This window comes from Lissotriton vulgaris, chromosome 5 (assembly GCF_964263255.1).
Source record: "Lissotriton vulgaris chromosome 5, aLisVul1.2, whole genome shotgun sequence".
Taxonomy (NCBI): Eukaryota; Metazoa; Chordata; class Amphibia; order Caudata; family Salamandridae; genus Lissotriton; species Lissotriton vulgaris.
Window position 1 is genome coordinate 988,126,899 of NC_141693.1, and position 25,014 is coordinate 988,151,912.

The window sequence follows — 25,014 nt, forward strand, 5'->3', positions numbered from 1 at the left end:
ATAAGAGATACAGTTCCGCTTGGTCACGTTAGGGGAGTACCATGGTGTCTTCGACAACAGGTGGATTTGATGGGGGCAGATGTTGCATACATCCTTAATTTCTTAGCCTCGTTGGCAAGAGAAGGCTTAGCCTACAGAACGATTATCCTCTGGTGAGCAAGATTCTAAGGGGTATCAGATTATCCGTGCCCCTGGAACCTTGCTACTCAGTTTTCTGGGATGTTAATAAAGTATTGGACTTGTTCCGAGCATGGCCATCCAATAAGTACTTGTCTAGGAAACATATGTTGGCAAAGCTAACAACCCTTCTGTGTTTGATATCCTGTCGCAGAGTTTCCGATGTGTGGGCCCTTGACCTTACTGGCCGAGTCTTCACTCCGGAGGGAGTTATTTTTTCATATTTCTAGAGGAACCAAAGCAATTCAAAGTTAGTATCCTATACTGCTTTTCCTGATGTCCCTAAATTATGTGTGGTTAGAGCGCTCAAGGCCTATGAAGTGGCGACAATTGACATACGGCCACAGCCCGTCAGACAACTATTTATAGCCCTCACCAAACCACACAGGCGGTCTCATCCCTACGATTGCGCAATGGGTTCACTGGACGATGCAGGAGGCAGGTATCGAATATGCTACTTACCAGTATGCATCTGTTCTTGGCATGTAGGGCTGCTGACATTCATATCTGTGCATAGATCGCCGCCTAGTGTTGGGTCCGGATGATCGCACAATGTTGGCCTGGAAGAGTCTTCGAAGTATCACGAGATAGGTGGCTCCTCCCCTAGACTACAGTGCGCATGGGCATCGACTCCATCCTCAGATTGTTTTTAGCCATTGTGGCAAAGATGGAGTGAAACTTCGTGAATGATGACCATGCTAAGAGTATTTCTGAGTGCTGCAGCCACCACAGGCGCCGGGGAGGAGGGCGGGCGATATGAATGTCAGCAGCCCTACATGCCAAGAACAGATGCATACTGGTAAGTAGCATATTCGGTTCGAGGCATGTGGGCTGCTGAATTCATATCTGTGCATAGAATACATAGCAGTCCCTCCATTAGCGGCGGCCGCCTGTGCCAGCTGCAGCAGTTTGGAAAAGTGTTTTTAGAACAGCCTGCCCTACATCTGCCTGCTGTTTGGAGTGCACATCTACACAGTAGTGTTTTGTAAATGTGTGTGTGGTAGACCATGTGGCTGCTCTACATATGTCTTCTAAAGGAATATTTCCAAGGAAAGCCATGGAGGCCCCCAACTTCCGGGTGGAGTGGGCCCGCGGGGGGATCGTTAGAGTGCGCTTGGCTTTCTGATGGCAGATCTGAATACACTTAACGATCCACCTGGCTATACCAGCCTTGAAAATGGGATTGCCTTTGTGTTGTGGCGAAAAGGCAACAAATAGTTGTTTCGTCTTCCGAAAATCTTTGGTCCTATCAATGTAGTACATCAAGGCTCTCTTGACGTCAAGCGTGTGGAGCATTCTCTCCGCAACTGACTCAGGATTTTGGAAGAGCACAGGCAGTTCTATAGTCTGGTTGATATGGAACTGTGAAACCACCTTAGGAAGGAACTTAGGGTTAGTGCGAAGCACCACCCTGTTGGAATGAATCTGTATGAATGGCTCTTGGATAGTTAGTGCCTGGAGTTTACTAAAGCGTCGTCATCGCTATCAGGAAAGCCACTTTCCATGTTAAGAACTGAATCTCGCATGAATGCTGTGGCTCAAAAGGTGGACCCATCAGTCTTGTGAGGACCACATTTAGGTTCCATTCAGGAGCTGGTGGGGTCCGGGGAGGAATGACTCGTTTCAGTCCTTCCAGAAAAGCTTTGATGGCAGGCACTCTGAAAAGGGAGAGATGCTGCCTGTTTTGGAGATAAGCAGCCATTGCGGATAAATGTATACGAATGGAAGCATAGGCCAGATTCATTTGTATAGATGTAACAGATAACAAATGATGTTTTGAATAGATGCGTCCAGGGGGTTGATGTTGTGGTCTGCACAATAAATGACAAACCACTTCCATTTCGCCGCATAGCATGCTCTGGTGGTGGGCTTCCTTGCTTCCCTGATGATGTCCATACAGTCAGGAGGCAAGTTGAGGTAGCCAAACTCTAAGACCGCAGGAGCCAGATCGCCAGGTTGAGCTGTTGCGGATCTGGATGCTGAATGTCGCCATGGCTCTGCGTCAAAAGTCTGGGTGTGAGGCGCAGCCTTTGATGCGGTACCACAGATAGTTCTAGAAACGTGGTGTACCATGGTTGGCGTGCCCACGTCGGAGCAACCAGGATTAGAGTCATCGAGTGTTGATTCAGCTTGCATGCCACCAACCGTATTAGAGGCGCTGGGGGAAAAGCGTACGCAAAGATGCCTGACCAATTCATCCATATCGCATTGCCCTGCGACTGTGGGTGTGGAAACCTGGCGGCGAAGCTTCGGCATTCGGCGTTTTTCTTTGTGGCGAACAGGTCTATCTCTGGATGACCCCACCGTTGGAAGTACGGGTGGAGTACTGATGGATGTATCTCCCACTCGTGCATTTGGTGGCTGTACCTGCTGAGCAGGTCCGCCATCTGATTGTCCTTGCCCGGGAGGTTTTCCGCCATGAGGAAGATGTTCCTTTGAATGGCCCACTTACACATGCTCTGAGCCAGATGAGACAACTGTGGAGAGTGTGTACCTCCCTGCTTCTGAATGTAGTACATGGCCGTCATGTTGTCCGTCCGGATCAACACAAGCTTGTTGCACAGATGTACTTTGAATGCTTTCATCGCCATGAAGATAGCCATCAGTTCTAGAACGTTGACGTGCATCTTCTTCTGCTGCGTTGTCCATAGTCCCCGCACCGTGTAATGGAGAACATGAGCTCTCAACCCTGGAGAGATGCGTCCGTCGTCAGAATGATCTGTGGCACAGGCTCCTGGAACGGTCGTCCCTTGCAAAGGTTTTGTGGATTCCACCAATGCAGAAAGTTGTATGCACAACCGGTTACCAACACTAGGTCTTTCAACTGTCCGTGAGCCTGATTCCACTGACGTGCTAAGCACTCCTGAAGCGGACGCATATGTAGTCTCGCGTGCGGGACTATGAAAATGCAGGAGGCCATCATGCCTATCAACTGCATGAACACTCGGGCCTGAAGCGAGTGTTGAGGTCTGAATTTTTGTATCAGCGATTAAATGCTGCTGATCCTCACTGAATTTGGCTGTGCTTTGGCTGCCAGAGGGTCGATGGTCGCACCCAGATACTGCCGTATGTGGGCGGGTTACAGGTGGGACTTTGGGAAATTCAGTGAGAATCCCAGATCGTGAAGAAGATGAATAGTGTGGGACATGTGGGCGGCACACTGCTGGCCCGACCTTGCCTGGATAAGCCAGTTGTCCAGATAAGGGTAGACGTGAATGTTCTGTCTCCGTAAGTGTGCCGCCACCGTCGCCAGGCACTTTGTAAACACCCTGGGTGCCGTGGTGACTCCGAAAGGTAGGACCTGGAACTGGTAATGTTGATTTTGGATGGTGAACCGGAGGTATTTTCTGTGTGACGGGTGCAGTGGAATATGAAAATACGCATCCTTCAGATCTAATGTTGCGAGAAAATCTCCCTGACTGAGCAACAGTAGGACTTGCTGCAGTGTTAGCATGTGAAAGTGCTCTGATAGAATGTACTGATTGAGGGATCTGAGGTCCAGTATGGGTCTGAGGGACCCGTCCTTTTTTGGGATCAAGAAGTACAGTGAGTAAACTCCTGTGCCTTTTACTTCCACAGGCACAAGCTCGATTGCTCCTTTTTGCAGCATGACGTGTACCTCCTGCTGCAATAAGTGCAAATGCTCTGTGGACATAGGACGGTGTCTTGGGGGTATGTTGGGTGGAGTGGATGTTAACTCCAGACAATAACCGTACTGGATAAACTTTGTGACCCACCTGTCTGTGGTGATGGACTTCCAGACTGGCAGGAACTGTTGAAGTCTCCCCCGGACCGGTGTTGTATGGTCGGGGGGCAGTGACAAGGCGTCACTGTTTGTTAGTGGCGGAGGACCTGGAGCTATTGTTTCCACGACCTCTGCCCTAGGCACTGTTTCCACGATAGCCACCTCTACTTTGTTTAGTGTATGTGGTTTGCGCGCCACCTTTATTGTACTGTGTTTGCTGGGACAGCTGGCCTCTGGAAACAACTCTATTGCCTGAGCGACGAAAAAAACCACCCCTGAACTGCTGCGACTGTAGAGTCCCCATAGACTTTGCAGTCTCAGTGTCTTTCTTGATTTTCTCCAAAGTGGTGTCCACCTCTGGGCCAAATAGATGATCAGGGTTTACTGGCTGATTCAGAATGGTGGTCTGTATCTCTGGCTTGAACCCGGAGATTCTGAGCCAGGCATGTCGTCTCAACATGACACTAGTGTTAACGGCTCTGGCCGGGGTGTCTGCTGCGTCCAGTGCACATTTTATTTAAGCATTGGATATGAGCTTCCCTTCCTGTAAGAGCATCTCAGCTGCCTCCTTATATTCATCTGGCAGGTGCTGTAACAGGGTCTCCAGTGTGTCGTAATGGGCCCTGTCATACCTGGCTGAGAGTGCCTGAGTGTTTGAAATGCGCCAGATATTGGCCGCTTGAGCTGCCACCCTTTTCCCTGATGCCTCTAGCACCTTAGATTCTTTATCTGGGGGAGGAGCATCACCCGTTGTTTGTGAATTAGCCCTCTTCCGGGCATTAGAAACAATAAGAGAGTCCAACGGCAACTGTCCCTTAATGTAGGTAGGGTCCCCAGGCGCCGGTTTGTACTTCTTTTCAATCCTGGGGTTTATCACCCTGGCTCTTGTAGGCTCCTTAAATTTTTCCCCAGCATGCTCCAAGACACCCTTCAACATAGGCAGAGTCTTGACAGTCTTCTCTGAGGTGGAAAAGGTGTCGAACAGAAAGTCCACTTCAATAGGGTCAGCATGGAGCTGGACGTCATGATTCTTGGCTGCCTGTTCAATGAGTGCATTAAACGACGCCGAATCCTCAGTAGGCGATGTTTTTACAGCATACACATGAGTGTCTGGAGCAGTGTGTGGATCTCCAGGGTCAGCAGCATCTGCCCAAGGTTCATTAGTATCATCTGGATCAGTGTCCACAGGATAGCTGTATTCGTCATTATCACCTTCCCCAGTCTACACATCTGAATAAGTGGGCGAGACATCATGGCCACGTGGAGATACAGGTTCCACAAGAACAGGTGTTGTAGTAGAATTCTTCTTCTTTTTTTAGTGGGATTTTATAGGACTGCATTGGCTGTTCCGGGGCGATCTTTCGTTTATTAATAGAAAGTCTGCCTGTCTCAGCATCGATAAACTGTTCCTGTTGCTCTTCAAGCAAGGACTGTCGATGCTTTGAGACCACAGCTGTTGGCTTCGGCACCGTGGACCCCTTCTCCGGCACGTCGACGGCCATTTTAGGAATGAAAGCCTTCGGCACCACTTTCGGTGGCAGCGTGAAGTGGATGGGCGCCGACGTCTTTTGAGGCTTATCGGCAGGCTTCGAAGGTGGAGGATCCTTAGGCCCGACAGCCCAAGCCTTGTCCTTGATGCGCTTCAGGAATTCTGCCACCTGCTTCGAGAAGGAGGCGGACGGCTGCGTCGACTCGACGGAATCCTTCGATGCACCACCAGGCGTGGACTCGGGGGTTGTACTGCTTTTAGCCTTTTCCGGCCGACGCGGAGGCTCGAGAACCTTCTGATCACCGAGTCCTTTGTCGGTGTTGACTGTCTTCGGCGCCGATTTTTTCGGGTCGACATCCTTGACCTTTGCCTTCGGCGTGCCAGACTTTGGCTCGACGCCCTTTAGCGGCCTCTTCGGGTCGATAACGCTTTTCTGCTTCGTCGGTGCCGATAGATCCGAGGACTTCGAGCCGACCAAAGCAATACGCACTTTCGGTTTCGATTTAGCCTCAAGTGCTTTTGGTTGCGTAGACACCGGAGCTTTCACTTTCGGTTTCGATTTCGCAACTTGCGGCTTCTTAGACATGTCTGAAGCCGAGCCCGAAGGCGGGGCCGTAGACCTTATTGGAAGATCTTGGGTAAGGCCTTGTGGCGATCCCTTGACCTGAGCCTTATGAAGTGTTTTGGCCCCAGTATCAGTTTGTGGGCCTAGCTCCTCGCTCGAGCTGTCTTCCATGGCCCAAAAGGCCCCATCGTCATCTCCTACCTCGTCGACGACCTCTTCCGCATCGAGCATCTCAACATCAGCGTCGTAGCTGGAGTCGACCTCCGATGCGGGATCCGACAGGTTTTCTCGAACCTCCCGCTCTGCTCTTTCATTATCCCCGGCATCGAAGATGTCCACCAGTTCAGGTGCCGTCTGCTGGGCTTCCTTGCGCGCAGCGCGCCGATGCAGAAGTGTCTTCTTGGATCGAAAACGGGAACAAGCCATACAGCTGGCTTCATCATGATCCGGCGACAGGCACTTGTTGCACACCGGGTGGACGTCGATGTGGGGATATTTCGAGTTGCACACGGGACATCTCTTGAACGGGCTCCGTTCCATGATGGATCGTCGATAAGGCCTCTGGCGTCGACCGGGCCTTCAGCGTCGAAAAGCACGCAGCTCTTCTGGATATCCGGCTCGGGAACTGAGCTGGAACAGAACTGGGCACCGATCGCAAGACAATACCGACGAAAAAACTAAAGGCCTTTTGGCCTAAAGAAACTTTTTTATCGATTCCGACTTGAGTGAACCAATATGCATCCGAACCCAATGGCGGAAAAAAACAATCTGAGGATGGAGTTGATGCCCATGCGCACTGTAGTCCAGGGGAGGAGCCACCTATCTCGTGATACTTCGAAGACTCTTCCAGGACAACAATGTGCGATCATCCGGACCCAACACTAGGCGGCGATCTATGCACAGATATGAATTTAGCAGCCCACATGCCTCGAACCGCTACTTCCCGTTTTGGGGCTCATTTTGTCTGAGGTGCAACGGCATCAAAGGCTTTTTTCCTGGGGGCGCGGCTGGAAGATATCCTTTATGACGCAGACTGGTCCTCAGACTCCACCTTCTAAAGCTTTTATTTTAAACCAGTGGTATCACTGGCTTCCTAGGTGGTGGACAAGCTTTAAACTAGCCTAATGTGAAGCTTCCGGTCCTGCCATAGAATGCAAAATGTCCTAGCTATCGTAAAGGAAAGATTTGATTCTATTAAGGACGCAGAGACGAGGATTAGCCCACCCTTTCTGTTGAACCCTCCCAGAACACCTACATATCTGTGGTGAGTAAAACGTTTACAATTAGATTTGTTTCACAATGCCTTGAAATGTTTGTATCATTCTTATCTGGAATGTGACTGTCACTGTTGTTTTGAGGATGTACGTGCTATGTTACATTTCTCAAACATACAACTATCCTTCTTTAATTTAGATCGGATGCTGGCAAACAGGAATAACTGAAGATTGTCTTGATTTAGTCGCAGGAAGAAAGAGGAGGGTAGAGCACCCTCAAAGGAAGTTGTGGGATAACCTCGTTCAGGATTGGTCAGCTCTGTTGGACTTTTTCGCTTTCTATTTCCCTCTGCATCATGGGAAATGTCGTTTTTTATTGTTAATGTAGTTTTGATAAAAGCTGCTGGAGTAAATTAAATGGAGAAAGTAAAGCCTAATCCTCGCCTCCGCGTCCTTAATAGAATCGAAACTTTCCTTTACGATAGCTACAAAATTTTGCATTCCTCTGCCCAAGGGGAAGCTGCCAGGAAAATCAGAGATTCTGTCGAAGGCACAAAGTATGCTCCATTGCAGAGCATACCCACATATTTCTATGACTCCTCTCCTCTAGAAAAGTCTCACTCATCTGCCTCCTCCACTTGTTGCCAAATCACACCCCTCCACTACAGCCCCGATCTCCCAAGGCACTACTGTTCACCCTCTCTCCCTGATGGAGTGAGGCATTTCCATCCATCTCTCCTTCACCAGTCGAGGTAGTTCCATCTGCTCAAGACACACCCACTCACCTTCCAACCTTTCAAAAGCACCTATTAGGAGCTTCACCTGCAGCAGCCAGTCCATGATGATCTAGCAGCCTAGATCGTCAATGGAAGTCAGGATGTCTGCGGAAGGTAAATATAAAAAAAGAAATGTCTCGGTGGAGTGGTCTTGTTTTCACTGGCTACCAAGATAACCTGCTATTCCTATGCAAAAGATGCCACTTTTGGGCATTCATGGCATGATGCTCACTGCTCACCCCTGTCCTAATGCTATACAACTATTTCTGGCCAAAGCATAGGCATGCATGGTAAGATGCCCACATTTGTTAAATGGGAGGCCCTGACACAATGGTACACATGCTAGGCAACTTGTAGGCATCTATGGCATAAGGCCTAATCCTGGTAGAATTCTAGCTCTAGCATAACAGTATTATTTCTTGACAACTTGTGGGTATACATGTAGCTTTTCATATAGAAAGATGGTAATTATTGACCTATTGTGAACCTCTGTATTATGGTGGTATCAACCTTTGGCCCAATATGCTTGTCTTGTTATAATATGGGTATTTCTAGCATTTTGCGGGGATTCATGTTATGATGGTGCCCATATTTGATACAATGCTAGCCTTGACTGATGGTGGTCATTCTTGGCACCTTAGCGCACCCATTGCACAATGGTGTCCTCCCATAGCAGAAAAGCAGTATGAGCAGAGGTGACAGATCTGGGCATCAATTGCATGAAGCTTCCCAACCCTTACATAATGTTCACCCTGACACAATGGTGGAAATGTGTGCCATTTTATGGGTAGCCATTCCATAATAGCAGTAACTCTTGACCTATGGTGGGCATCCATAATGCTAGACCCTGCATTACGGTGGCAATTCATGATATACTGTAGGTGCCCAAGGAATGACGGAGCCCACCCTGGCATACTACTGTCCCTGGCTAAATGAAGATAATTCCTCGCATATTGGAGCAGCCATGGTATGATGGTGCAAAATTGTCTATGCAAATAATTTTCAATACATTAAAGTTGAAGCAGTCTCAGAACAGTGGATTCAGTTCAAGTGAACAAATGTAATGTATGTTAGATTTATTCGCAAAGCACAAACATTGCAGGGCTTCATGGTGCTGAGGAAGTAACATAACAGTATAAAGAAAGACAGAGGAGAAAATATTACTAGTTACAAAGTCAGGCTTTAATGGCTTTCCTAAACTTGGTTACAAGAGAATGGAAAGACCGCAGCTCTGGTAAAAGCCTCATGTTGGTGCTGTACTGACTTGACCTCAACACATTGTTCAACATCCTGAAGGCCTTCCTGGCCTTGTATAGTATGCTCTTGGTGTCACTACCTGCCCTTCTATTATGTCTGATAGTAGTGCCCAAGTAGCTGAACTCTTCAGTTGTAGCTAAATTGTCTCTATCCTCCATATATGTAAAGGGTTTGGGATACTGAGTGGCATGATCTGATTTCTTTGTGTTGATCCTGAGGCGCACCTTTTCACTCATGTATAGATCAGAATGCTGGTAGATGGCAGAGAGTGATATCACCAAACGGTCACCCTTCAAAACTAGTAACCTGAGAAAAATCTTGCATGTTGTTTGGATGTGCATCATCTCCGTCCAGGAACTACTCACAAGATACAAGCAAGAGGGAATTGACACCATCATTATTAAAAAAAGATTGAGGTGGATAGGAAACACCATCAGGAGAGAACAAGACTCAATTACAAGAACTCCACTAGACCTCAGAAGGAAAATAAAAGAGAGGCAAGCCTGAAGACGAATTGTAGAAACAGAAATGAGAATCCTGAACGACAAGTGTGGCACTGTACAGAAACGTGACCAAGACAGATAGAAGTGGATGTCCTGCGTTGCTGCCCTACATGCCAATCGCCTTAACAGGTAGTAAGTAAATAAACGTGGTCACCGTTGGTTCTAACCAAATGGCAGCTACCAATACCAATACCACCACCACACTACCAATACCACCACCCCACTACCAATACAAATACCACCACCACCAATACAACCACCAATACCACTACCACCACCAATACCAACACCGTCACGAACGCCACCACCAATACTACCACCACCACCAGTACCACCACCACCAATACAATGACCACCACGACCACCAATACCACTACCATCACCAATACCACGACCAAATACCACCACCAACCCATTACCAATACCACCACCAATACCACCACCACCAATACCACCACCACCAAAACCACTACCACCACCAATACCATCACCACCACCAACACCAAATACCACCACCAACCCACTACCAATACCACCACCGCCACCAACATCACTAATACCACCACCACTAATACCACAACCACCACCAACACCATCACCACCAATACCCCCACCACCAATACCACCACCAACACCAAATACCACCACCAACCCACTACCAATACCGCCACCACCATTACCAACATCACCAATACCACCACCACTAATACCACAACCACCACCAATACCATCACCACCAATACCCCCACCATCAATACCACCACCACCAGTACCACCAATACCATCACCAATATCACCACCAATACCAACACCATCGCCAATACCACCACCAATACTGCCACCAATACCACCACCACCAATACCCCCACCACCACTACCATCACCACCAATACCCCCACCACCACTAAATACCACCACCAACCCACTACCAATACCACCACCATTACCAACATCACCAATACCACCACCACTAATACCACAACCAATACCATCACCACCAATACCACCACCACCAGTACCACCAATACTATCACCAATGTCACCACCAATACCAACACCATCACCAATAGCACCACCAATACTGCCACCAATACCACCGCCACCAATACCACCACCACCACCAATACTAATAACACCACCTCAGCACCTCTCGCTCACTAGTAATAGCAGGGGCAGTGTACAAGGCCGGAGCTGCAGCCGAGACCGTCCCTCCCTCCCTTCATGCATGCCATAAAGCACAGCCTGCCTGCACCAGGAGGTGAAGCCAGGGCCCTACTACAGCTGGAGTATTATTTTTTATTAGGCAAAAGATAGCAATGGCATTACAGAATGCCACACTGCACACTCAAATCACAGAGAGGGCGCGAAATAGCCCCCCCACCTCGCTCTTCCGCCTGAGCCGCAAAAGTGTAATTACAGAGCGAAAGGTGTTGGAGGGCTTTGTTAGTGTTTATAGCTCTGATCATATGTAACTCTCACTTCACACTTTGTGTCTGTGTAATTTACAAAACGTATACATCTTCTTCGCTGCACTATTTATCACTACTTTGTGCACGTCACTGGTTGGTCTCTTCCTCTGATATTTACAATATAACAAGCAGTCGAGAAGGCCCTTTATAGCAATGCAATAGGTCTCGCATTTGCGAGAGTTTAAGCTGTTAGTATTGTAAATGACAATGTCTTTTATTTTTATTTTAAAACATAAATTAACAGGCATAGTCATTTAAAAGGCCAATAGCTCAAACTCGTGTGAATGCGAGACCTATTGCATTGCAAATGCTTGTTTGGTTGTGTGCTTGCAAGCTTAAGCTTCGGTCTTTTAGGGCTCTCGGTATTTACCTGAGCAAAGCATATTGTATGTCAGCAATGGAAATGGCAAATATTAACCCCTCGATTGATGGCTCCCACATTCCAATCAAATCTATATATTTTATTCTTCTGTGAATTTTGTAAGGCGCATCGTAAAAGACTTATCTAGCCGCTTATGCACAAATACCATTTTACTCAATGTCGCCCAGCTTTTAATTTTTTACAATCTCTACCAAATGAACTAGTATGTTTTACCGTGGCCTCATATTTACCTCTTTCATGTAAGACTAGGCGGCTGGACCACTTTGCTTTATTAATTACGAATCACGTATTTTTAACCTTGTTTTTAAATCTAATGTCTGTTATCAAATTACTGTCACCATTCTCATTATGAAAGCTGTATTTTTTTTATTATAGATTGTGCATTTTTACTTTTATGATCTTAAAAAGTTATGTATCGAATAAAGTGATTTTGACTGACTGACTGCACCTAGGGATGAAGTACAGTCACCACTTTTCCCTAGTTAGAATACCAAACTAAATCCCAAAATTAACTAAAAGAAATAAAACAGAAATATTAATGATAAACAACCTCACCAGGGGTTTGGCCCTTCATTCCTCCATCCTTAGCATTTGCAACACGCTTTGCACAATGAAGGGATGTGTGGGTTTTTACAAATGGAGAGGTAGGACCAAGGCAGGACTTAGGGGGAGGCAGCCACTTGCAACAGATAACCAGTCTTTCATATTGGGTCCCTCAGCCAGCATTTCACAGCCCACTTAGTGCGTGATTGAAATCATTTAATTCTCCCAAAAAAATGGACAGGTAGTCACAATTCAGAAATTGTTTGCTTGCATGTTAAGGGGAGGAAAGAGAAACATTGTTCAGGAGAAATAAAATAAAAATATGCCACTCACCTTCAAAAGAAAAGTGGGAGAGGAAGGGAAAATTGTTGTTTAAAACCAAATTGAGGGAACACAAAGTGAAATAACACCGCTCTGAGTTCAAGGATCCTTGCTTCACTGAATGAGATACATTAAAATTCTTGCTACACTGCACTCTGGTTACCTGGGACAAATTCTTACTTTAAAGTGGCAATGTATGGAACACCACTGCATACTGGACCCATTTCATACGTTTTAGACCATTTAACATTGAACAATTAAAAATGAATATTCAATCCAGTTGCTTGACCAAGCTAATTTTATTAAAAAATAAAGAACACAAAAGTTTGCACGCCTATGGTTGTTCATTGAATGCATTTTTGGAACAATTATATGTCTTTTAAAAGTGTCCTGCATCCCACATATTAGTGGAAATGTTCAATGATTTTGAATAATAACGAAGATCCCATAAACGTAAATGCATTGCTGGAGTCTCCAGGATTGCATGGAATTTGCACAGTTTCGGTCATGTTGAAAACCCTTAGTCCAGCCTACTGCAAACAGTGAAGCGATAATCTGCTGATCACACAGCCCCAAAAATACAGCCCCAAAAGCCATTGCACTGAGCTGTAAATTACATAGAACCGCACAGTTAAGACAACAATGTATATACTTGAAGAAGTCCAGTGAAAAGCATGCCCAGCAACCAGCGTTGTGGCCCAGTTTCCATCTTTTGAAAGTGCAGTTTGATACTGTCACACCGTCCGTCAGCAATCCCTGTTGGCTCCCTGTACGTTAATTCACAAGCAGCCCTTGTTTGCACCCCCCATTAGGTGCTTTGAGCTTCCTTACATAGAACATAGCTCCAAGTTGCGACATAGTTTGCAGAAAGATTTCTCTTCTGTGTTCAGCAATAGTTTGGCAAATCTAGTCTTGTTCGTCCTTCTGCTTGTTTATTCTTCTGGTTCCGTCACGTAATTCCTACTGTATGTTCTATTGCATCTATTAGCAACACTATGAGTTTTTCATCTCCAAGGGTTGGTTTTTTTGGGTACTTTATACAGAATTTCGACTTTAGCAATTAATCTCCAATGGAGCTGAGCAAGTGGTACAGTATATGTTGCTAGGTACCTCTCACCCAAAACAACCTAATCTCACAGCTGTAGTCGTTTCCCTTATATCTAGAGATATCATAAGTGTGTTATGTTAGTACCGTAGACTAGTGATAAGTATCGAGCCCCCAGAATCCCTGTCAAAGGGAGGTTTTCCTGAAACCTAATCTAGACTGCTGTTTTTGTATTAATTTACAGGACTGCTCAATGTTTAAGACCATAGTTGATAGTACTGGCTTATGTACAGGGACAAAATAATGGTAGACTTCCTTCTATTGGCCATGGTGACATCAAGATGAACTTCACCAACTGGGGAGAAAGGTTATAAGAGAAGCACCGCCGTGCATAGCTTAGGAAGCATGGTGGAGGACTTAAAACTACACAGCGATACTGAAGCACCGTTGTTCTGCCCTTTCTATCAAGTCATTCACTGAACACTTATTTTTAGCCTCTATAAACCTCAGACTCCCTTTCACTAGGTTATTCCCAGCATGTTATGTGCTTCTTAGTCTTTTACAAAATAATTCCCTTGCTTTCGTCACATTTTCAATAACACAAATTGCCCAAACCACAATTACTCCACAAATTTTTAAGAGGGAAGAAATCAATTTATTATGACCACCCTCGACATCTTACTCAATGTCAGTTTTTTTATCTTATTCAAATTATCACAAACTTTATGACAGAAAACAAACAATACATTGAATATTTACACCCCTATATATACTTTTTCAGCAGATTTGAAGTGACGTGCGTTTTCGATTAAATGTATGTCAGTAAGCATGTGGTCCCCACTATAAGTATGAATGTGCAACGAACCAGGATCATACACTTGGGCACATTTAGTACAACTATTATGGGATAAGCACAATCACGAAAAAACAACGGCATCTACTTATTTCCAAACATTTCATAGGGACTTAAACCAGCATGGGACTGCTTGGGCGATGTGAATGGGTGGAAGAAAATCATAGGACCTGGAGAAATGTCAGTGGAAGTAAAAACAGTAATTTTTGATGTAGGTAGGAAGTAAACAAACACACATCTCAACACGCAGTAGAAAGGCGGACACTCACGAAGCTGTCGGTTTTTGGGGGGGGGGGGGGGGGGGCCCTCTCTTGGTGACCAGTGTTCTTGGTCAGACGTCTCTCTTACCTCCTCTCTCGGCATTCACAGCAGACTCCACAGAATCCACACAAACCTCCATGAGAAAGCCATTATCTGCCATTCCTAAGGGTTAAAGAAAAAGCCGATAAACAAGTCTTAGGTCCGAGTCTGTTATGATACATTCCAAGCACTGAACTCACTCTAAATAACTATGACATAACAGCGACTTAATATACACATTAGTGTTTGCATTAGCCTGGCACACACTGCTCGCATCAGCAGACTGCAGCGCTTACCCAATCCCAAAGCAACGCTAGTGCGTGATGATCCTCGTATTACATCGGTGAGGAGCCAAAATAGCCTTCAGCAGCAGAGTCTGAAACATGCACTACACTTCATCTGCAGCAGAGGCGTGCTCTAGTGACCGCCTTCAGGAAGTGGAGTGCTGCTAGTAAACAGACACGTCATAAGGCGAGGGCGTGGTCTTGTCTCTGTGCCAGAGCAGTACAGCTCGGCACCGACACGGCGCAAAGAACTGGTGTGACCTACGTTAACGGAGGACAGCCCGCCCCTCATCGAGAACATTTGGAAGACTTGATGGTGCAGTTCAGAACCACTTATCGTTGACAAGCATTGGCAAAGCCAATAGGTCTCGCCTATGAAAGAGCAATTTTGAGAACATTTAGTAGACTAGAAAGTGCAGATTAAATCTACCTAACGTCAAGTATTGGCAAAGCCAATAGATCTAGCCTATGCAAGAGCAATTGGCTTTGCCAGTGTGTTTTAGCCATTTTGTACACCAGTGTAACTGTTGTTCTGCATGGCTAAAAGTTGGTGGCTTAGAAGAGATTGACGTGGAGTGTTGTAGAGTAGAGTGTTGTAAAGTGGGGTAAATTGCTGCAGAGTAGAGTTGGGTTGAGTAGAGTGGCATAGACTAGAGTGTCGTAGAGTGGAGTAAAGTGTCAGAGTGGAAGAGTGTAGATTGGAGTAGAGTGTTGTAGAGTGGAGGGGTGACAGTGGAGTGAAGTGTCAAGGGGAGTGGGATAGAGTGCTGTAGGGTGGAGTGCTTTAGAGTGGAGTGGTGTAGAGGGGAGTGGCGTAGAGTGGTTGAAGGATGTAGCGTGTTGTTGAGTAAGGTGGAATAGAGTGACGTAGTGGGGTGGAGTAGTGTATCATGGAGTGGAGGTGCCAGAGTACAGTAAAGGGGCGTGGACTAGAGGGAGTTGAGTAGAGTGGTGTAGAGTGGAGTAGAATGGTAGAGTGACAGGGCATAAAGTGGAGTTGCACAGAGTGGAGTAGATCGTCATAGAGGGGAGTAGTATACAGTGGAGTAGAGTGGAATGAAGGGTCGTAGAGTGGCATAGAGTGTCATGGAGGGTTGTGAAGACAAGTCGGGGAGTGGCTCAGAGCATAGTAAAGTGTTGTACGGTGGTGTAGAGTGTTGTACAGTGGAGGCACGTAGAGTGGAGGCGTGTTATACTTTGGAGTGACAGAGTATGAGGCGTACACTGTAGTGTCGCACAGTGGAGTTGTTGAGTGGCGGATAGAGGAGTGAAGTGGCGGATAGAGGAGTGAAGTGTCAAAGAGTGGAGTAAATTGTCGTAGAGTGAAACAGAGTGGCATGCCACAGAATAGAGTGCCATGGAGTAGAGTGGAGTAAAGTGTCAGAGTGGAGTGGCGTAGTATAGTGTGGAGCGGCATAGAGTGGAGTGGCCAAGAGTAAAGAGGCTTTGCGTGGAGAGGGGTAGAGTGGAGTGTTGTAGAATGGAGTGTCGTATAGTGGAGTAGATTGTCACAGAATGGAGTAGAATGTCGTGGAGTAGAATGTCGTACAGTGGAGGGGTGTAGAGTGGAGTAGATTGTAGAGTGGAGTGGCACTGAGTGCAGTGAAGGGCCGTAGAGTGGAATAGGTTGTCATGGAATGGCGTAGAGTGGAGGGGAGTAGAGTCGTAGAGTGAATTGGTGTGAAGTGTAGTAAAGTGTTGTAGAGTGGAATGACGCAGACTGGAGCAGAGTGATATGGACTGGAGCGACGTAAAGTGGAGAGGCATACAGTGCAGTGCCGCACACTGGAGTGTCGTTAAGTGGTGTAGAGTGGAGTAAAGTGTCATACAGTGGAGTAAAGTGTCAGAGTGGAGTGCTGTAAAGAGTAGTGGCGTAGCCTAGAGTAAAGTGTCAGAGTGGAGTAAAGTGTCAGAGAGGAGTGGTGTGGCGTAGAGTGGCTTAGCGTGGAAGTGTCACAGAGTGGAGTGACACTGAGAGGAGTAGAGCGATATTAAAGTGTCCTAGAGTGGAGTATAGTGTTAGAGTGTCGTGGAGTAGATTGGAGAAGGATAGAGTAAAGTGTTGTAGAGTGGCCAAGAGTGAAGTAGAGTAAAGAGTTGTAGAGTTAAGTAGTGTAGAGTGGAGTAGACTGGAGCGCTGTAGCGTGTCAGAGTGGGGTGTCCTGGAGTGGAGTAGAGTGGAGTGCTGTAGCGTGTCACAGAGAGGAGTGTCATAGAGGGGCGTGGAGTGGCATAGTGTGTTGTAGAGTGCAAGTGCATAGAGTGGAGTATGAATGGGTGGGAAGTGCACTACAATCACAGACAACACTTTTTAAAATTGAAATTACCATTACATTTGCACAAACATATCGTTTTTACTGAAAAAACTATACAGTGCATAAACAATAATGTGTGGAAATGGCATCACCTAGTGTACTGGTTTGTTCTGACTGTATTAAAACATTTGTTTCTAGCACATTTCAAAATTACAAAAAATGTGCTTCATTTGTGCTTTCCAAATTCTGGTGTATTCTGAAACATTTGCACAGTTGATTTACAGTCATACATTTTGTGGTGTGCTAGAAAACAAAGTCTTTCCTTTCACACCCCCAGTTTGTCAGATAAATCCTCTCACTTTGAAGTTAGAGAAAGAAAAGGAAACACCAATGCTCCCTCTGAAAACAGAGCCTGACATTCGACCTCTGTCTTTGAATGCACAGCAAATGTGACAAGATAAGAACAAAATGTAAAGGCCTGTTTATAGAAAGCGAGCACTAGTCTAAGCATACAGTAAACGGGCTATGTTCCACGGGAGGGACACTGCTGGAAAGCCTAAAACAAAAAAAGGCAGCAAATAGAAAGCAAGCAAATGTGAGTTACAAACCACAAAAAAAGCTCTCCCCTGCTGTAGTGCTTTTTGCAGTTTTTGCTTCTGCTTCTTTTTGACATACACAAATACTGTAACAAAGAAACAACATTCAAGAATTATACCAGATTTTGAGTACACTAAGGAGTCACAGTCTATACATCTGTGGGCCTGATTACCAAGAAATTGTAACTCTCCGCTTGAGTGAACTTAAGCCTACTTGAGCTGAAACATATGACCCCAATCACAAACGCCTCAAGAATACTGCAGACTAAGTTATGATTAGAGCAACATTGCTGGCTTACGCCACCTCAAGTAATCATTCAATTGAAAATTGTGAGCACACAGATTTCCACACTTCTAGAATTAGGATATTGTGAAGTGTCACAATTATCTTTTTAGGTTTCGCACCTAGCGTTGCAGAGCACAGCAGTGCTCGCGCAGCCAGACTTCATGTAGGGGCTTCTGAAAGCTGACCACAAGCTTGTGCTTGTGCTTTTGTTATTGTTGCAGGCTATTGGGCGTTGCGTGCGTCTTTCTAACAAAGACAGCACACAATTGGGCAAATGCAGGCGCATGTCCCGCATTTGCCCCGCCCATGGCCTACTGGTGTCTGTTACCCACGCGGCCGACATCTGTTTTGCATTATAGTGCCTGATAATGCAAAACCGACGTCTCGCTGTGGCGCGCGCGCGCACCACTTGTTCTCCTAGTACTATTATTTAAACACTTTTGTTTTTCTCTCAGTATTCGTTGTAGTTTGTACCCGGTGATACCATCTCCCGCCCAGTGTACGATGGTCACTGTGACTGAACCCCACTTTGTTGTGTCTTTTCAGCGAGCGCCCTGAAGCCGCAGTAAGACAGCACATCAGCTGAACAAGAAAGCCTTCAGTGTTGCCCGGTGCTAGCGCGCAGCAGGAGACAAAGTAATTGACATCGGAGCCTGTGCATGCCCAAATTGAAATATGCTGCCTGCCCTTCAATCATGCTTGCTAGTAGCGCTACAATTTTGCAAAACTGTGCAGGCTGCAGAGCACTGGCTCCCGGCGCGGCGCTGACCACAAGATAGAGTGAGTCATGATGTGAGAGAATCACCCTTCCCAATTAAATTACCGGGACCCCGGGGCCCGCCGTCTCAGAGAGACAAGTTCGCGTTAACTGGCTGTCCCAGTGTTTGGCGTCCATTACCTCACGTCCTGTAGTTGGAAGCAGGAAGTGTGAGGCTTGCCTGTGCGAAGAAGCCAGCGGCCGCGGGACTCTGAGTAGCAGAGTCTCACACGATCATGGCAGCGCAGCATGAGAGAGGCCTGTGGCTGCATCGGGCGTGCTGCGTGTGCTGGGAGAGGCGCTGCAGTGTGCACACTGCTGCAGGCATGTGCGTCGCCAGCCACCGGCCAACGAGAGGCAGGCGCACAGTATGTCACCCCCGCCGTGCGACTCAGTGCCAGGGACAACGCGGTCACCCATGTTATGTTATGTTATGTTAAAAAGTCTTATACCGCGCACGTTCACCGAAACGGTTTCTTGGCGCTCATAACAGATGCGGAGGGCAAGGGTAGAAGTTTACTCGAATGCTGACTTAAAGAGGAACGTCTTCAGTGTCCTGCGAAAACACTCATAAGAGGGGCAGTGGCGGAAGGGGGAGGGGAGGGAGTTCCAAAATGTGGGGGCTAGAAAAGAGAAGCGGAAGCCACCATGTTTCTTGCGATGGATTTGAGGGGTGAGCAGGAGGTTATCAGCAGAAGAGCGTAGGTTTCTCGTGGGTATATACCGCTTCACGCTGGAGGAAATAAAAGCAGGTGCAAGATTATAGAGGGCTTTGAAGATGGTGCAGCCAAGTTTGAAAGTGCAGCGTTTGGCCACCAGAAGCCAATGCAGGCTCCGTAATAGCGGCGAAACGTGCTGGTGCTTAGGCTGGTGATATACTAAGCGAGCAGCCTGGTTTTGTATCAGCTGTAGCCTCTGAAGCTGGTAGGCGGGGATCCCTGCGTATAAGATGTTAGCAAAGTCAACTCTGGAAATAACAAGAGCCAAGATGACGAGGATAAGTGCATCTCTGGTGAGGAATCTACAGATTTTGCGTATCCTACGTAGGTGGAAAAAGCAGGATGATGTTACAGCACTGATCTGAGATTTCATAGAAAGATCGCCAGAGATGACTACACCGAGGCTTTTCACAGAGTTGACAGGGCGGGGAGGGGGGGATCCCGAGTGAGTGGGGCCAAAAGCTGTCGTTCCATGGGTTGGCAGGCCCACCCACCAGCACAAGCTCAGTCTTTGTAGGATTTAATTTGAGCTGGCTGTGAGCCATCCAGTCAGAGATATCTAGCATGGTAGTTTGAAAACCGAGGTGGGAGGAAGGAGAGGTATTGATGGGGAAAATCAGCTGCAAATCGTCTGCGTAGTTGAAAATTGTTGCAGAGGATTTGCGGAGAGAGGGGCTGCATATACAAATTAAAAAGCAAAGGAGATAGAGCGGAGCCCTGAGGGACTCCGCAGGAAAGAGAAGAGATAGAAGCAGAAAAGGTGGAAAGATGTACGGCTTGAGAGCGCTTGTCAAGAAAAGATCTGACCCAATCGAGGGCAACGCCCTGAATGCCGGCGTTAGTGACACGGTCGATCAGTATAGAGTGATCGACCGTGTCAAAAGCCGCCGACAGGTCTAGCAGGACGAGGGCTTGAGAGATGTTGTTGTCAGCGCCTGATCTGAGAGTGTCCATAACGGCAACAATGACCGCCTCAGTAGAGTGAAGGGGGCGGAAACCGGCCTGTTGGGGGTCCAAAAAGGATGAGCTCTCGATGAAGGCGCTCAGACAGCGTGTGACGTGGGTTTCCAAGATCTTTCCTAGATAGGGGAGGAGGGAAATGGGCCTGTAATTGCTTAGGACCGAGGGATCGGCATTAGCTTTCTTTAAGATTGGTATCACCACTGCCTGTTTGAAGGAGTCGGGAACTACTCCAGTGGCCAACGAGGTGTTAAGGAGTGCCAAGGCAGGGTCGGGGCAGGCCAAGAAGATTTCTTTGAGAATCTGAGGGGGGCAGCAGTCATTGGGGGAACCAGAACTAACTTTGTGCAGTAATTTCTGAAACTCAGTATTAGAAATAGAGGGGAAAGCATCCAGATGCTGAGGATTATTGGGAGGTAAAGGAAATGAGAGAGGGGATGGGGGCAGAGGAATGTTGTTTTTAATGGTGATAATTTTTTCTAGAAAGTAGGTGTTTAATGAGTCACATAGAGCCTGAGTGGGCAAGGGGGGAAGAGTGACCCGGTCTGGGAGGGAGAGCTCGTTGACAATGGAGAATATGTCTTTTGCCTTGGAGGCAGACTCCATTATTTTGTGGGAGAAGTAGGTTGTTTTGGCTGCGAGGATAGAGGATTTATAGGTTTTTAGGCAGCGCAGGAATTCAGACTTGAGATGTGGATCATAGTTGCGGCGCCATCGGCGCTCGGCTTGGCGGAGAGCTAGTTTGTCAAGTTTTATTTGATCGGTGACCCACCGCTGAGCGTCATGAGGGCGCATGGATTTTATGGTTTTCAGTGGGGCTACTGAGTTGCAAGCAGACAACAGCCATTGTTCAAGGATAGAAGCTTGATGAGTGACTGAGCCGGAGAGCAGGGGGACTGTAGATGCCAGCATGGAATGAAGTTCCGTCAGGTTAGCTTTCTTCCAGTTACGGGCTAGAACGTTAGTCGTAGGAGGGGGGCGGCAGGGGATAGATAAGTCAACAGAAAAAGAAATAAAATAATGATCTGACCAAGAGCAGGGAGTCACTAGGGGGGGCGAGATGTCGAGGTTCGCCGTCCAGACCAGGTCCAGAATGTGACCCTTACAGTGAGTAGGTGTCTTGATAAATTGACGGCAGTTCATACTTAAGAGGAGGTCCGAAAATTCCTCCGATAAACGACTTTCCCGAGGGTCAGAGGGCCAATAGTTAAAGTCACCAATAATGATAACTTTGGCGTTATTAATGATTAGTTGAGAAATAAGAGCACTGACCTGTTGTGGGAAAGAGGGCATGTAAGCAGGGGGTCTGTACAGAAGGGCACAGATAAGGGAGGATCTAGTAGAACTGAGTTTAATAACAAGGGTTTGTGTATTAGGGATCGCCGTGCAGGCTATGGTGGAAAAAATATGTTCTGTACGGATGATGGCTGCAACCCCCCCACCAGCTTGTCCCCCTGGGCGGTTAGATTGTAAGATATAATAGCCAGTGGGAATAGCGGCGAGGATGTCGGGAACAGAATCATCGGTAAGCCAGGTTTCAGATAGAAGTAAGATATCCACGGCACTGTCATCTAATAGGTGAAATATTTCCAGCTGGTGTTTCACCATAGACCGGGTGTTGAGATACAAAACTGTCAAGGGAGACGTCCCTGATGATGGTGTAGAATGGTGCGATGATACAGATTTAGGGTAAATAGAGGAAAGTTCAGGAACCGAAGAGTCCGGGGAGACCAAGATACCACAATCCTGGGCAGCCCTGGCGGCACGAGGCGGTAGGGGCACTGCATGCCGAAGTGCAAGTAGGTCAGCAGAAGAGTATGTAAAGGTTAGGGCAGAGTGAGTGGCCGCTGGACGCGACCGGCCGCGGACGGGCACAGACGGGCTTGACTTAGGCTCGACTTCGGCGCGAAGTCGGCGCTCCCGCTGCGCTCGTCCGCTGCGCTTCCGCCATAATATGTAAATCCTACGTGAGCCACTAGACCGCTAACCTGCGATGTGTAGGTGCAGGGCGGAAGTGGTAGTGGGAACCGGAAATGGCGCTCGAGAGGACGGCCCTCCGCACAAACGGCACTATGCCGGGGCGGAACGGGGCCAGGAGCGATGTGAAAGCAGGTAAGAGGCTCGCAAAGAAATGTGCAGTCTGTCCCAACAATTAGTACATCACACAGGAATTTACTAACAAACTTTTTAAAAACAGCTATTAATCAGCAATAAAATAAGTGGCAAGCGCAGCATACATCAGCAGCCTCAATCGCCGCGTCTGTCCCATGGCTAGCAGAGAGAAGTTGAAGACAACAGTGAGCACTAGAAGTACTAACGCTCGTCGTCATTCTGTCTGAGGCAGCCTGCAGTGCTCAGTGCTGCCTGTCTGAGACTCACTGTGTGACATTTCGAAGTTACCCTCGTCTTCATTGCATTATTTTTGCTCGCGAGAAAGTGTCACTCATAATGGCTGAAATGTCACTCATAATGTCACTGAAATTATGAAAATGTCACAAATGGCAATCTGAAACCTTGGCAACTATGCCCTTCCTACACCACCACAGATCCGACATGGTGGAGGGAAGCCTAGCTCGCACCAAGAGCACAGACATCAAACGCCAGAGTAATGACACCCTTCAAGCCTCGGCAGATGTGAAGTCGAGTAGAGAGCGGAGGGAAGCCAACAGGGAAGGATTCGAGCCGCTTCTTGCAGTCCAACCGGCTCACACCTGGAGGACACTTTAGGCACCACGTCAAAAACAACTTTGTGGTCACACGAGGCGAGCACAGAACCCCACTGAAACCCTGCGACGCTGTAACTCAAAGGGGCACTCTCTGTGCGTAATGTGAGGTGCCACGGGCGGCAGTCCATGCCACCTCGGAGGGCGGGGAGGTGAGTCATGGGCACTGATGGGCCGAAGCTTGGGGCAGGGGAGAGGATGCGGGGACACATCAGAAAGAACCACAAAAAAAACACAAACCATACAACGGCACCCACTGCGCATTCCAATGCTGGCACAGCCCTCCCTGGTGCGGGTGCCAGGGCACACAGGCTAGTAAACAACGCAAGACAGGCACCTGTCTCTGGGCAGCACCAGCCTTTTCATCCAAATGCGCCCTCAAAGGCATCCCTAACGGGTGGCAAAGGTACACACACCTGGCTTGGCTCAGAGAGTACTCAAAGTGACCGCTGGCACCTTGGCGTGGCTGCCCACGATACATGGCACTCCCGAACTACAGCCGAACCAATCAGGGTTTTAGATTTCCTTTGGAAATGCGCGAACATCGTCGGCAAAAGTTTGAAAGTCTTGAAATCCACTGGGCACTGCCAGTACCGCCTAGGAGAGTGGCATCCTTTGGGGGCTAACGCTGGCAGAGACAAAAATTGACACACCAATGACAACGGTGCCAACTATCAGTCAGAGTGCACCCGACACCCCATTCCGGGAAGACTCACACAGCTACGCAGCTGGCACCAATGGGGCACTTCCTGTCTGGTTGCCACGCAGCTTGGTGCCCAGGAAGGCCAATGTAATTAAATACATTTTTAGAGCTTAATGTTCAAAGAAAGAAATGTCCTTGAGAATTATTTTATACTCTTGCATATTCATTCATGACATTACAAGTTATTGAATTCTGTAGCCTGAGTCAGCCTCACTGTGTGATTGGTACGGCTGGGCTGGAGACAGCTGTTATCTGTTACATTGTAACAGTTTAATTATAGTAAAAAACAAGCATTTGCAATGCAATAGGTCTCGCATTTACGGGAGACTATGCTACTGGCATTGTAAATGACAATGCCTTTTATATATTTGTTTTTAAAACAAACTCGTAAATAAAGACATTGTAATTTACAATGCAAATAGCTCAAACTTTCGCATATGCATTGCAAATGCTTGTTATGAATATTATTTCTTTCACTTGGAAAGTATATTTCAATACAAAGACTTCTCTTAATATTGTCCACATGAAATATGGAATTATTAGGCACTATAACATACTTGGACGACCTTCTGAACTCATGCCCAGGTGGACTAGTTGTCAATAATGAATTAAGCGCAGTTTTCCATTTGGTGTTAGACATGAACAACTTTGCATTTGAAGTAATTTTTTCACAAAAGAGAAAAAGGATCACAAAATGTATTTTATCCTTTTTAAAAATTGTTGAGAAGGATATTACGAAGAGATGTTTTCCAGTGTCCAATGTTAGACTTTGCTGCAACATTTTGTCGTTGTTCCAGTCAGACCCCCAGAATTTAGCGATTTTCACAAATATCACAAAATCGGCACTTTTGTAAAAATGCCGCTATTTATACAAAAGTGCAGCAAAATATATTTTTAAAAAAGAACTGCTTTTCACCCTCTCTTTACTGGCTCTGTGCTGCCACTGAGTCAGTAAAGAGAGGGTGAGCAACATCCCAGCAGGCAGCAGAGGTGTTAAATTCCTTTTCTGCCTGCCTTTGAAATGCACCTAGTCCCCTCCTGAGCAATTAGCCTCAGACGCTTGTGTGCCTCCTGCGGACCCTTGAAAGGCTC

At 47.1% G+C, this 25,014-nt stretch overlaps 1 protein-coding gene across 7 annotated transcripts in view; it reads right to left on the bottom strand.

Moving 5' to 3' along the window:
• The window catches only part of CUTC (cutC copper transporter), a 342,323-nt gene that overhangs the window by 262,688 nt on the left and 54,621 nt on the right, over positions 1–25,014 (bottom strand). For 4 of the 7 annotated variants that reach the window (XM_086922591.1, XM_086922593.1, XM_086922596.1 and 1 more), the window contains exon 3: positions 14,688–14,762. In XM_086922591.1, the coding sequence (XP_086778717.1) occupies positions 14,688–14,760 (73 nt within the window). In that variant the 5' untranslated portion in view covers positions 14,761–14,762. Of the gene's footprint in view, positions 1–14,687; positions 14,763–14,839; positions 14,880–14,935; positions 15,079–25,014 lie in introns of those variants that run through there. The other 3 variants (XM_086922589.1, XM_086922595.1, XM_086922594.1) reach the window with 3 other exon arrangements.